This window comes from Prionailurus bengalensis, chromosome E4 (genome assembly GCF_016509475.1).
Source record: "Prionailurus bengalensis isolate Pbe53 chromosome E4, Fcat_Pben_1.1_paternal_pri, whole genome shotgun sequence".
Lineage (NCBI taxonomy): Eukaryota > Metazoa > Chordata > Mammalia > Carnivora > Felidae > Prionailurus > Prionailurus bengalensis.
The window spans coordinates 18,161,226-18,175,695 of record NC_057360.1 but is presented as its reverse complement, the minus strand read 5'-3'; the positions used below and the strand labels follow the sequence as shown (position 1 = coordinate 18,175,695).

Genomic DNA, 14,470 nt, shown 5'->3' with positions numbered 1-14,470 from the left:
AACCCTCTTGCACTGTTGGTGGGAATGCAAACTGGTGCAGCCGCTCTGGAAGACAGTGTGGAGGTTCCTCAAAAAATTAAAAATAGACCTACCCTATAACCCAGCAGTAGCACTGCTAGGAATTTACCCAAGTGATACAGGAGTACTGATGCATAGGGGCACTTGTACCCCAATGTGTATAGCAGCACTCTCAACAATAGCTAAATTATGGAAAGAGCTTAAATGTCCATCAACTGATGAATGGATAAAGAAATTGTGGTTTATATACACAATGGAGTACTATGTGGCAATGAGAAAGAATGAAATATGGCCCTTTGTAGCAACGTGGATGGAACTGGAGAGTGTTACACTAAGTGAAATAAGTCATACAGAGAAATACAGATACCATATGGTTTCACTCTTATGTGGATCCTGAGAAACTTATTAGAAGACCATGGGGGAGGGGAAGGAGAAAAAAAAATGTTAGGGAGCCAAAGCATAAGAGACTCTTAAAAACTGAGAACAAACGAGGGTTGATGGGGAGTGGGAGATGGGTATTGAGGAGGGCGCCTGTTGGGATGAGCACTGGGTGTTGTATGGAAACCAATTTGACAATAAATTTCATTTAAAAAAAGTTTTTAAAAATCCCTGAATAAATAAATAAATTCAAAGAACAGGATTGTTTTAAAGTAGGCAGTGAACATGGGAAAGAGAGGATGTTGTTACTTCTCGGACACAAACTTAGCCTAAGATACGCTTTCTGGAAGGTGCCAGGGTCACGGTGTGTATGATGCAACGAGCCCTGAGAGTAACCAGATTCCATGTACTGGAGAGCAGAAGCATGGAGTTTATGTATCTGTTTATGGCATCAGGAACTGAAGCTAACGGACGTTCAGAATCCAAACTAAGGTGCAGCCTCCCTCTCCTCTTTATTTGGCCTCCCTGAGGAGCAGGCTACGATGGGAACAAGAAGGAGCCAAGAGCACACATTTCTGAATGACTCTGAGGGGCAGCCGCAGAGGAACAATAAAGAAGAGCGTGAAGGATAGGGCAGAGAGGAAGGACAAAGTGTTGCAGGTGACAAACAGCGGATAATTTATTTGGGCTGCCAAAGGGGATTCCTGGTTCCCAGCCCTGACACTCCTGAGCATTTCCAACTTGACAACCTGTGCTCCAGCCAAGGGCAATGCCAAGAGTCCCCATGGGTCCCGGGTCATCCTTGAGAACTGGGAGAGGACACACGGCTAACAGAGGACGGGGAGAGAGCGGCTAATGGCACCGCGCAGGTCACTCAAAGCCCGTCCTCAGGATCTTGTCTCCCTGAGATCGTAGAAGGGCTAAGAGGCACTAACTTAAGGCTGCGGGTGAGGACAGGAAAGGCCCTAATAATAACTGATAATAACAGGGGTCAGGCACTGACGCTGGAGTGTGACAAGGAGGATGGTCACATGGTCGTACTCAGAGGAAACTCCTCTGTGCTACCACCGGGAAGTGACTCTCCTTCCCCCAACAGATACCTGGGCGGCCCCTAAGCCCCAAATCTGCCCCTTGTGAGTCAGACACTAGGCCCTGAACAGAATGGCTCACAGGGTGACAGCAATGACCCCAAAGCTGGAACCCAAGAGAAAGTTCAGGGCATTGTGAGGGAGCCATACGGGCTTTATTTTTCCTCCTCCTCTGTTTCTCTTCTCCTTTTCTTTCTGAAGGTGCTGCCCCATCACAGTCTGATGTACTATGCCTGCTGGGGGCCTGAATGTTCCCCATGTGCATGTAATTTAGGGCTCGTGTGTGTGTGTGTGTGTGTGTGTGTGTGTGTGTGTGGAAAGTACTAGAAAGCAACGCAATTCAGGCCAAAGGAGAGCTCCTTCCATGCAGAGCTGGGTTCAGGGAAGAAAGGGCCACTTTAGGGTGCCCTTGAGAAGCTGGAGGAGGGAGCCTGATGACAGCATCCGCCTCCACCAGTAAGGGTTCCCTGTGACTGCAGAGACCTCAGCACCAGAATCCAGGTGTCTCTACCCACCACACAAGACAACAGCACAGTTCTCAAGGACCACCAGGTGCCATCAGATGTAAGCAACGGCCCTAATCATCAGTGAAGTCGCGGGAACCCTTTTCACTTCCAGGGTCAGAAATGTAAAACCGAACCCTCACGCATGGCTGGGGATTGCAAAATGGTGCAGCCACTTTGGAAAGTGGTCTGGCAGTGCCTCAAAATGTTAAACACAGAGTGATACACCCGAAAGAAATAAAAACGGAAGTCCACCTGTGCACAACGTTCATAGCAGCTGTGTTCACAGTGGCCGAGAAGTGGAGGCCACCACAGTGTCCATCAACCGAACAATGGATGAACACAGGGTGACAGATCTACGGACTATTACTCAGCAAATAAGAAGGAATGAAACTCTGGCACATGTTAAACATGATCAGCCTCCAGTGAAAGAAGCCAGGTTCAGATACCAAACGCCCAGAATAGGCAAATCTGTCGAGGCAGAAAAGAGATTAGTGGTGTCTCTGGTGGTGGTGGATAAGGGAAGGTGAGGAGGGAGATGGGGAGTGACTGTGAAGGGCGACAGAGTCTCTTCGGGGTAGAATGAAACCTTCTAAACTTAGATTGATAAAAGTCTCCCAATTCTAAAAAAGAAAAACCATTAATTGTAGAGTTTAAACGTGACGGTATAGAAGTTATATTTCGATGCTATTTTTTAAATAGAAAATAAGTCACTATAAACTCCACCTGGAATGCTCAGACCAAGAAATTCGCAGGACTTGTTGCCTGTGGGAAGGAAATCTCCGGGAAGTTTTGTTTTTACTTGAAAAGAAGGTGTGGATACTGCCATAGCCCCTCGGTTGGTATTATTCTGGACAGCACAGAGCTAGGAAGCAAAGCAACAGAGGGCTGTGGGAGACAGACGGCATACAGGAAGTGCCCTTAATACCGCAGGGCAGCAAACTATGGCGTGCCACCTGTTCTTGTAAATAAAGTTTTACTGAAACACAGGCCCATTCGTTCATCTACAGATCATCTGAGGCCACTCACATACTCTAATGACAGAATAGCCGCAACAGAGTATGGCCTGCAAAACCTAAGCCATTTACTACTGTTCCTTTACAGAAAAAGCTTGCTGACCGTTGCTCTAGACTCACAAGTCTAGAGTCTTGCTACTTAAATACGGTCCCCACACCAGCAGGATCACCTAGGAGTCTGTTAGAAATACAGCATCTCAGGCTGCCCCAGACCTACTGAATCAGAATCTGCATTTGTGTTAGTTAGCTGCGTCAGTGCAAAAAGCAGGTGCGAAGATGGGATCGATGTACGATGAATTAATTAGGGGCGACAACTACGAGAGAGAATAGGATGGGAGCCTGAAAAGGCTGGGGGAGCCATCAGTCCATGCTGCCAGTCTGACCCGGAAGGAAGGAAAGAGGGAAGGGAGGTTTGGTGGAAGGCTACTGTTCGGGCTGAGGAACCCTGCCCAAAGAAAGGGGCTGCTCCCATGAAGGTGGGAGGGGGCCCCGCACCCGGCAGCTCCTCTCCCAAGCTCTTGACGCACCTCTATAGTCAGCAAAAGCGAAACTTGAGAGCCACGGCCCCGTTCTCCAAAGAGCCGCTGGTTTCAGGAAGTTCCTCTCACCATTTTTCTCATCCCTAATGGGTGTCCAGGAATCGAATGTCTACCTTACGTGTCCTGCAAACGTCAGTGACAGCCTAACACCGTGCTGGATATCTGGGGATGGCAAAAGTGAATCAGACATGAATTTGGCTCCTGAGGAAATTTCGGCAGATAGAAACGAGACATGTGCCAGAGCTAACGAGGCAGGAAGCAATGTGTGCCCCCAGGAAACCACACCCGAAGGGCTATGGAAGTGGGGAAGCAGAGATCACCCTCACACAGGGAATCGGGAAGGCTGCATGGCCAGGGGGCTCAGCAGGCAGCGGTGAAAGGAGGGACGGTGTAACAGCCCGTTTCACTTCTCACACTAGACGTCGCCTCCCTTCTGGAGGGGCATACAGGCACAAGATACAAAGTCCCCATGGGCAGATGCTAACTTACAACCATCAGGGCACACGCCTCGTCCACACAAGCACGCTCAGGTATCTCGTCCTCGCCAAGGCGGGCAAACACACCCCCAGGGACTGTCGTCGGCATGCGCGTCCATGGCTCTTCCATGCAAAGGGTAGGGGTGCTATAACTTTGCTGTACATCTGGGTCCCGGTCCAGGGAGCAGGGCTATAATGCGGAAGGAAATGGGTAACTCCTTAGGGTCCCATGAGGGCAAACACTCCGACTTTGACCGCTATTGTCACATACGAAGAGGCAGCTGAGGGAGATGGTCACAGACTCCTCATTCTCAGAGGAGCTCTGAGAAAGTTATGTATGTGGCTCTTCCCCTGTCATTAAGACTGGATAAAGGGGGACAGAGCACAAATGGCCCTTTTAAATTCTCTTCACGTCTACACTGACACTTCTGCGTATGGGAACCTGTCTTCTGTGAAGCTCCGTGCTCTGCACAATGAAACTTCTTACCCTGAGGACGCACCTCCCTTCTTGGGAGAAGGGGGTATCTCAGCATCCCGTGAAACCGCATTTCTTAGATGTCATTCAAAACAAAACACAGAGTCATCAAGGTGCCTAAACAAGGCCAGTTAGACACTAGCCCTCAAGGAAACCCAAAAAGGGCTGAAAGTTGTGTCAACTATGTGAACATGTACATTTTTTCTGAGGAGTAAGGACAGCTTTCATCAGATTCTCAAAAAGGTTTGGGATGCCAAAGAAGCTTCAGTGCCACTGTCCAGTTCATTCAAAATAGTACTGCCCAAGCTAAAAAGAACACATGATTTTAAAAAACAGAGTTCTTGGGGCGCCTGGGTGGCGCAGTCGGTTAAGCGTCCGACTTCAGCCAGGTCACGATCTCGCGGTCTGTGAGTTCGAGCCCCGCGTCGGGCTCTGGGCTGATGGCTCAGAGCCTGGAGCCTGTTTCCGATTCTGTGTCTCCCTCTCTCTCTGCCCCTCCCCCGTTCATGCTCTGTCTCTCTCTGTCCCAAAAAAATAAATAAACGTTGAAAAAAAAAATTTTTAAAAAAAACAGAGTTCTTTTAAGCATCTGATTCTAGTGTTCTCAGTCATCTTGAAACCATCTTGTGAAAATTCCTATTTACCATCATTCCTGTCTCACAGATTAGCTCACTAAATTCCCAAGAAGTGAAAGTTAACATCCCACCTAAGGAAAAATTACAGGTTAGTGGGTAGAACCAAAGATGAGCAGGTTCATGCCCACTGCGCTTAGTGATGACTCTCTCCCGCTATTAATACTATGTCATAAGTACCATGGGCCAAGCCCCATGTTGGGCACTTTACATATATGACTTATGTAAACAACGCAAGACATTATCTCATTTCTCAATGTAAGGAAACCAAGGCTCCAATCAGTTCAACGGATTGCAAGAACAGAGCGCTGGTAAGTGTCAGAAGTGGGATCTGAGGCCAGGCCGGTCTACTCCCCAGTTCTGTACTGGGATATGCTCTGAAACTTGGATCCTCAGAGGAGGAAGATAGGTCTTCAAGTCAGGGACAGTTTCTTAGACATCTTTGTATTCCCTACAGTGCCCTGCCGGGCTTTGCACGGCAAGGCACTCAGTAAATATTTGTTGAATGAAGAAACGTGGGCCCAGGCTCTAATCCTGCCATGGACTTACTGACTCAGTCTCCTGCAACTTGGAGCTGCAGGTGGTTACTCAGCTGGGCGACTGCAGGGAACATTTGAAATCAATTATGGGTGAGGAGGAACCTATTAAAAGTCTCTCTTTTGTGTACGCTGGGGTTGAAGGAGGGGAAAGGAAGTTGAGAAGGAGGGAAAGGAACAGGATGGTTTCAGGGGTGGGTGCTGGAGCTTAAGGATTTCATCAGGACGGGACAGAATTTGGCTTCTGTCCACTGCTGAGTTCCAAAAGTCCAACCAAATGGGCTCCTGACCTCAGGCTACTCCTCCTTGGCCCCACGTCCCTAAATCGCCAGGCCCTTGAGAAGTGACTTTTAGGGAGGCCTCTACGCTGGAGCAGCTGCACACGCCCATTTCCTAGGTCTCCATTGCCCTGCTTCAGAGCACAGGCAACAGGCAACTTTGGGGGTGCCTACCTCTAGGTTGGGGGGTAGGGAGTCGGCACCATCACGCCCCCTTTAGGGGCCAGAGAGAAGCTCAGTACCGAAAGGCTGAGGCCTGCATTGCCCTTGGCCGTAAATAAAAGGATTCCGGCAATCCATTCTGGAGTTCAACTTCCTATTTTGGAAGAACGTGAGAGTTTGGGGTGGAGGGGGAGGTAACTCCAGTTGATTTTGTTTTCTTTACTAGTTGCTACAAGTGCATAACCCCCAAAATGCCACCTTAGCCCTATCACACAGGTCCTGCAAAAAAATACTTGCATGAAGCCGACCCTAAGGGATGCCTACCAACAACAACCTGGGAGGGGATGAAACAAGACAACCCAGAGGCCAGGGCAGGGGCACCAACCCAAGAAACCAGACACATTCCCCACTACGTGGCTTCCCTGGAGCCGCCTCCTCTCCTGTGCGTGAAGCAACACTGCCACCTAGTGCCCTGCGTGCGAAGTACTCCCTGAGGTCCCACATCTCTTGGGCGGGGCGGGGGCCGGGGGGGGGGGGGGGGGTGCGTTGGCGGGGGGGGGGGGTGTCCTTCACCATGGCCAGTGTGGCTGAATGGCTTGATGTCTCTGCTGAACAGAAAATGCCCCAAGTTTGGGAGACTAAGAACTGGGAGCTAAGTGGGTAGAAGCTGAGGTTTGAGAGCCATTGGGAAAGAGCATGGGAGTCAAGTCTTCTAGCACCTCAGATTATCCTCAGTGGTGCAGCAGAACTTCAAAGGCTGAATTACGTTTAGCTCCCAGGCACACGATCTAATTGTTATTCTGCACAGGTGAAGGCCCACCAGCCCAGGTACAGGCAGTGACCTGCCACAGGGCCAGTGCTGGGTAAGAGAGGGGAGATGGCCTGGTCTGTTGATAGGAGTAAGCAAGTTAGAACCAATCAGAGACCTTTATCCCCAAGGAGGCCTTCCTTTGGCCACCTCGTGTCTCTCAGCCAGGGCCCACAGGAGCTAAGCACAGTGAGTAGACAAAGACGCCTATGCCCTCGGGAGCCCGGCCGCTAAAATCCTAAAGAAGGAAGGCGTCGTTCCCAGCCCCCATCTTTCCCAGACTTTTACCCTAAATCTTTCCTGAAGATGTTCTGATGTGCACAACTCTGAAGAAAGATAGAGGGCAGAAGGTGGAGAGGAGCTAGACCTGGGTAGTCCCTGCCCTCAACCTTCCTGGTGTGGACCTAAAGGGGAGATACCAGTACACCACAGGGGTCCACTTTGATTTCAAGAGGGAGAAGCCCCAGAGGCTACACTGTCTGCAAAAGATTTCCTGCCTAATTTTACATGCTTGGGGACGTGAGGGAGTTCAGAGGGGCACTTCGGAGAAGGATCGGAGTGTGTGTGCCGTGGCATTTGAGGAGGGAGGGTGGCTGGTGGTGGACAGGTGGGCGAGGGAGGGAGATGCACTGGGGGCTGGTGGGGACGTGCCCCACGGAGCGCCGGAACTGGAATCAGCTCAGGATGCCACTCTCTGCAGAGCACGAGACAGGACACGGAAGGGATAGGACAGAGGGCAGGCACCCACAGGCCTGAATCTGTTCCCTCAGCCCTGGGTTTTAATAACTGAAAGCAACAGTCTCTGAGAGCCTCGCTCATATATTCCTGTTGGAGCCTTCTCTAATTCTTCACAGCCAGGGAACTGATCCCAGGTCCCTCCGTGGCTACTGCAGGAGGCGGGGGAAGCGGAGTCGTGGGTCTCGGTCTAGACTGCAAGCACAGTTTCCCTGGCAGATGGGCACTAGGAAGCGAGATGAGGCAGCAAGAAGATGTCATCTGGGAAAAGGTGTGAAGCTGCCAACTCTGATCAGATAATCATCTCATTATTTCTTCCATTTGGCCCCAGAATAAGGATTTCCTTCTCTCTCTCTGCCACCACCTATCTCACAGCCCAGCCCCTTCTCTCTTCCCTCCTCTCGCCCCCTCTCCCACCCAAAACTAAAATAAAGCAAAACCACAAGACTCTAGAGTGCTCAGTGTCTGGGAATCCCAGCTTCCAAAGGAGAAATTGCAGCCAAAGAGGGGGAGACAGCGTGTCCAGAAGGGATGTTCCAGCAACACCCCCACTGAAAGAGGTTCCCTCTCTCCAGGTTTCTTTCTCCAGGCTGAAACTTATTTGTTTCATCCGGCAACCTGAGAAGTTTTTAATTTGGGGAGCTGTCAAGCACCTCAGGAGCTCAGGGGTTCCGCTCCCGCTCTGCGTCTGGCACACCTCCCGTGGTTTGGTTTCCCCATCGATGCAAACAGGACTGGCAAACATCAAAGGGCATCGTAGATGATACAAACTAATGAGATTACAATGGATCCACTATGTGCCCAGCCTGGTGTGAGGCTCTATCATGGGGGGCACCCAAAGGGATAATGAGACCGTACACGGTGACCTACAGGTCTAACTCCCACCGCTTGCTGGAAACCTCAGGAAGGCCACAGAATGGTTGTTCCTAATGCCATCCTTTTCTTTGTCCTTCTGGGTGACTTTCCGTGAAAGCCAAGATCTGGGTACAGTGCAAGATACATACAGGTAGAGTTCTGAGATGTTACCTCTGACCAAAACCATAGAGTTCTACACGGTTCCTTTTTACATCCTCAAACAACACCAGCGGCCTGGCGTGGGAGCGCCCACCTTTTGCAGCAGACCCCGCTGTTCTCAGGCTGGATACGTGACCGTTAGGACAGGCAACAGGGATGCCAGGACCTGGGCCAGATAGTGGTTTTCTGCAAAGTTCCAGGGCTGCTCCAAGCAAGGGGAACTGCCAGGATTTATGGCTGTGCACCTGGCAACCTTGTCCTCCCGCAGCCCAGCCCTGCCCCTCCCACGGCCCGGCACCCCCTACCCCTACCCCGGGCCTGGCTCACTGCACGGGTCCTTGTCCTCACGTCCTCACGTGCAGCATCAAAGGTGCCCAGGCTACGGGAAATAGAGGGCGATACCTCTTCCCCATTGACAAAGACCCAGAGACTTTCCCCTTTAAGGAGGGGTAGGGAGTGAGCCGAAGGTCTGCTAAGTGCAAGCGCCATCCATGTACAGAACCACAGGAGATCAATACTCATTGGGACAATGCTCTTGTGGTTAGAGTCATTATCGTGGATGATGTCTGGAGTCCGGCCGTGCTGATGAATAAGAGCCCTTCCCCCTCTCTCCCTGGCCACCTCTTCCCGGCTTTCCTGCCCCTGCCCCCTTCCTCTCTGTGCCCGCTTCACCTAACCCCGTCAAACGTGAAGCCAGCCGTCCCCCAAAGACCACGGAGAGCCCAGGAGTGGGCCATTACCTGCAATGATGGCTGGGTTGTTCTGTCCTCCCTCCGGTCTCACCCAGGCTTCCACTGTGAACGCCTCCCGGGGAATCTCAGCCAGCACTTCTGGACGCAGCAGGAGCCGCCCCCGCCTCCCGGAGAAATACAAGACAGGCAGTCCTCCCTGGGACTCTGCTTCCCAGGAGGGGTCCCCTCCACCCTTCTGGATGCCGTCCTCTGACGGACTCGTTCTGACCCCTTGCACAAGGGGATGCTTCGGCCGCGGCCGGAGACGCTGGGGAGAGACACCGGGCTCTGCCTGCACGGCCCCTACCTGACCCTTCACCACCTGGCGACGATGCCTGGTCTTGGCCCGGCCCTTGCTTTGGGTCTCTGGTTTGGGTTCCTTTGGGCCCACGAAGGTGGTAGCAGCCGTGGCAGCCGTGGCCGAGCGTTCGCGAGTCCCAGCCTCACCTAGAGACTCCTTGGATCCTCCATCACCAAGATAAGTGTCATCGTCTCCCCGCAGCTCAGACCGCCCAGCGGGACCATCCCTGTCCCACGAGGCGGCTGGCTGCTCAGCTGTGCCCCTCAGCCCCACACCTCCAGCTGGGCTCGCAGCCCCCGTGGCAGCTGGCTCACTGCGTCCCGCGGGGCGGGTTCCCTGCCCCCCCACAGGGTAGGGCCTCAGGTAGTCCCCAGGCCTGCTGGGGTAGACCCCAAAAAGATGATGCTGGGGAGCGGCTCTGGGTCTTGGCGGCCTGGCCCCCAGCCAACAGCGTTCTCCTTCCGACAGCACCTGGTTCAGGCGTCCCCTCTGAGCCAGGGACCTCTTGCGTGTCCAGCCCGGCTCAGAGCCGGCAGTGCCGAGCGCCCACCCGGCCAGAATCACCAGGCTTATTCTCAGGATCTTTGGGCCCATCATACCTCCCCCAGCTCTTTACAAAGAACCAGAAGTCAACTTCTGGGTACCACACCGGAGTGATGGGGGAGAAGAGGAGGAGACGGCTAGCAGTGGATTCGCAGTCACCGGGGAAACAGTTTTCGTTCAGGGACCAAACTTTCAGGAGCAGCAGCACCCAGGGAGTGCGTCTTCCGGCTCCCTGCGCGGGGCGCTGTGCTGCGTGAGCTGTGCTGCCCTCTCCCTTCTCCCCTGACCTGCTTCTCCTGGCTCTAGTTTAGTCCGTGCAGCACGAAGTTCATTTCTCCGGGTTCCTCTGAACCTCCTCCCACACGGCTCAGGTTTCTTTCTTTTTCTGTCCCTTCTTCACCGGCCCCTCCCCTCGCTGATACTACAGGAGGGACCCACGGATGGAGGTGAGCCAAGTCCCTCTCAAACACACACTCCCTCACCAACACATACCCCTGGCTACCTGAAGTCATTCAAAGGACGCTGATCTTCTAATTTTCATGGCTTTCTCCTTCTTCCTTCCCTAGGAGTTACGTTCTTTTCGTAGCCCTTAACCTAAGATAGAGCAACCTTCAAACAAATCGCGAGAAGAACTTGCATACAGAGACACAGAATTTGATGCTTATTCTCTAAAAATGCAAAAGGATTCTGGGGGCACAAAATTCCAAGCTGGTACTTAGCTTTTGCTCTCCAGATGTCCTCCTCAGCCAGATGCCCATCCAGCTGCCAGTCTGCCTGTGCAGGTCACAGTGTTTCCCTCAGCCCGGTGCTTGGGCGTGTGGAGTGGTGAAGGTTTTCTAATCCCCTTCCAACTTGTTGGTATGTTGTAAGTCTCCGTGAAGTTCTCCTTGGGGAAGCCAGTCTGGTGTCCTAATAACCTGATGAGTCTGACAGCCCTTGACTTCACCTTCTGGGAGTCTCGTGGGTCCCTGGGAAGATGGGAAAGAGAGGCAGAAGAGCATGTACTTCAGGGGACCTGTTCTCTCTGGTGCCTCCTGCTCTCCTCTCTCCCTCTCCCTCTGCCTGTAATTATCGTCTTGTTTGTTTCATTTAAAGACGATGATGATGTCAAAGCTAATAAGTTCGATGTATCACTCCACCTCCTCCCTGCCCCTCCTTCCTCCTGACAACCTCTCCACCTCACTGAGGCACTGGGGACAGGCATGACTTCCGGTTTCCCCGGTAAACATCTCGGGCTTTCTCCTCCAGCAGCCGCAGCCTACACAATCAATAACAATCAATACTGTCTTGGAGCAGTCTTTTTGGTGTGTATTCTCTCTCTGTCTCTCTCTCCCTCAGACATACACACACACACACACACACACACACACACTCGCACACATGTTGTGAACAGATCTGCTTACTGTCTAATAACCCCCCACCAGCCTCTCAGGGACCACTTGCTTCTCTCTCTTTTGTTTTGCCACAAGCCTCCTGTATTTTTTTTTCCTACTTCAATCATTTGGGATTCAAAAGAACAATGCCCCAAATTCACTTTACACTGGACACTGGGAGAAAGGAGAAATGGACGCATCTGACCTAAAAAGCATTAAATGGAAATGCCATGAATCGTACTCCATAGATCTTCCTATTCTCTCCGAAGTTCCTTACTCTGAAGTTACCAAAAGTCACCATATGCCGAGTGTGCAAATAAGCAAATGAGATGCTCAAAATAAGTAATTTACAAAAATGAACAGCTAAACCCAAGCAGCTATTTTTTCCAATTGATTTCCAATGAATGGATAGGCTGGGGAAGTAAATAACGTGTCTCCAGCCTCTGTAATAATGCTTGCCTCGAGGCAGGCTATCTCAAGGAGTCCCACCCCCCAAACACATGTACGTGTGTATGCACACTCACACACATATGTGCACACCAAGAGCATGGTTGTGAATTCTTGACACAGGTGAGGATGTTTGACCACAGGTGGGTACAGAACAGGGAGAGAAACAGACTGGGTCCTTCATTCACTAAGAAAAATTACTTACGGTTCTAAACCCCCTGCTTGTGTTGCCCACACATAAAACACGCAGCCCACATACTTTGGAGTACGATCGCACTGCCTCTTTTGCCTTGAGACTCCTCACCGCCTTCTAAACTCCTCTATCCCTGCTAAGAACTGACTCGTTTGCTTTCAGAGTGCTGTGCCCTAATCACCCGCTCCCTGGCATGCCCAGCTCCCCTTTGCAGCATCCTCTGGAGCCTCAAAGTCAGTCCCCAAAGAGGAGATCAGTTCAGGCACGTGGATATTACTCAACAGAAATCCCTCGATCCCAGACTGCCTTTTTTCCTCTTCTCATTTTCCTATCTCCCTTCACTCCTTCTGACTTAGTCCTTTTTTCTTCTTCTTTTTTACTGCCCTCCCCCCCCCCGCCCCCAACCACCATGAAGCAGCAGCTCAAAAGAGTTTGGGGCTTTGGAAGGGAGGAGAGGGTGATGTAGAGAAAGACAGAAAAGCACAGGAAAGGGAGAGAGAGAAGGACAGGGCAAGGGAGCGGGAAGGGGGAGGGAGGGAGAGAAAAAGAGAGAGAGAGGGAGAGAAAGAGAGAGGAGAGAGAGGGAGAAACGCCAGGAAGGAAAGGAAGGAAGGAGAGGGACCTTAGTGTAAATGAAGAAAAGATACTCAGGTAAGAAAAGAAGAAAACTTCCCCCTCCCTCCTGCCACCCCCCATGACCCTCAGAAAAAGGTTCCATACCATTCAGTTCAGGAAGGAGGGGTAACACAGCAAGGAAGAATCCCGCCTGCTTTTCTCCCCTGTTAATGTGTGAATGATCCTGCAGTCCCTATAGGTCTCTCCTGGATCTCAGCTGCCAGTAATCCATTCATAAGGTTTCAAGAAGCTACACAAAACTCAAGCTTCCAGTTTAGTTTCTCTCTCTCCCCTTCATTCCTTTGCTCACCACTCTCCTTCAGCTCTTGGCAGTCCAAAGTTTAAAAAAAAAAAATGTTGAACCATTTCTGTGTTTTCCTCCTGTTGTAACTTTTGCTGTGACATCATAACCCTGCCCACCAACACCCCACCTCTCGCTCTCCTTTCCATCCCACCCCTCATCAGCCCCAGACCCCCCAAAGCACCCCCCCCACGGAGAAGAAGGGCTCCTGTCAGTTCCAACGTGTGAAAACACAAAGCTACTAGAAGGTGCCCCTCTCTCCCCTCGGCCCCCTCCCCTCTCCCCCTCCCTGCCTTACCCACCGCTCAGCCACGGCTCTCTCAAGGCTTGTAACAATGATCCCATCTGTTTGACATGTGCGGAAAGGTGGGCTGGATTCAAATAATCTGTCAAGTGGATCAGATAAAACACGCACGCACACACACACAGCAGCCCCCTCCTCAATTCCATCACACACGCACATCATGCCCCAGCAAAAGTGTGAGAGAAGTCAGACGTGCCGTGCCCGGCACCCACCCGGGATGCCAGGGAGGGAGACACCACATACGCCAAAGGCAACGCACATTTATATATACACAAATTTTGTGGCTTATTTGTTTATGACAAACACCAGCACCCGAGCCCCTACTCCTCTTCCCCAAGTCCTGCCACTCCGCAAGTGCACAGATTGGAAAGCTGGTAGAATCTGTTTTGAAATCTCCAACGAGAGGGTTTTTCCCCCTTTTTTTCACTCCAAAGCACTATCTGTGGCGATCAGACTCGAGCAGGGTTGCCAGCAAATGCAGGAGGCCCCTTCTAGGGTACAGGCTTTCAAACCAGCAAAGCCAGAGGGAATGGATTTAAGGACACACAGCAGGAGCTGGCTGAATTTATTTTATTTTGACGGGGGTAGCTGGGGGAGGAATATCATTTCTGAAATGCCCAAGCAATGAAGGGAGAGGATATGGATTTCTTAAACAGTTTTTTGCAAGAGGAGCGGTGTCTTGTTCTGCAGGTAAATCTATGAGGCGAGAAATTGGAGCTTAGAGATAAACAAGGACCGAGAGGGAGGGAAGGGGAAGGAGACAAGAGAGGGGGAGAGGGGCAGGGGATGGGGACATGGGGACGGAGAGAGAGGGAAAGAAGGGGAGAAGGACAGAGGGGCGAGGGGAAAGGAGAAGGAAGGGAAGAGAGAGGAGGGAGGAGAGAGGAGGGCAAGGGGGAAGGGGGGAGGGGCGGGTTGAGGAGGAAAGGAGTGAAATGGAAGGGGGGGGTGGGGGCGAAGGGAAAAGAGAAGAGTCTGGAAGGAGAAAGGGCTGAAGAAGAAAA

The 14,470-nt window shown here is 51.7% G+C and overlaps 1 protein-coding gene across 3 annotated transcripts in view; it reads right to left on the bottom strand.

Moving 5' to 3' along the window:
* The window catches only part of PAPPA2 (pappalysin 2), a 273,265-nt gene extending 260,034 nt beyond the window's left edge, over positions 1-13,231 (bottom strand). For 2 of the 3 annotated variants that reach the window (XM_043569391.1, XM_043569393.1), the window contains exons 1-2: positions 12,967-13,231; positions 9,399-11,201 (exon numbers count right to left, since the gene is read on the bottom strand). In XM_043569391.1, the coding sequence (XP_043425326.1) occupies positions 9,399-10,287 (889 nt within the window). In that variant the 5' untranslated portion in view covers positions 10,288-11,201; positions 12,967-13,231. Of the gene's footprint in view, positions 1-9,398; positions 11,295-12,966 lie in introns of those variants that run through there. The other variant, XM_043569392.1, reaches the window with a different exon arrangement.
* Positions 13,232-14,470: the final 1,239 nt, after the last annotated feature.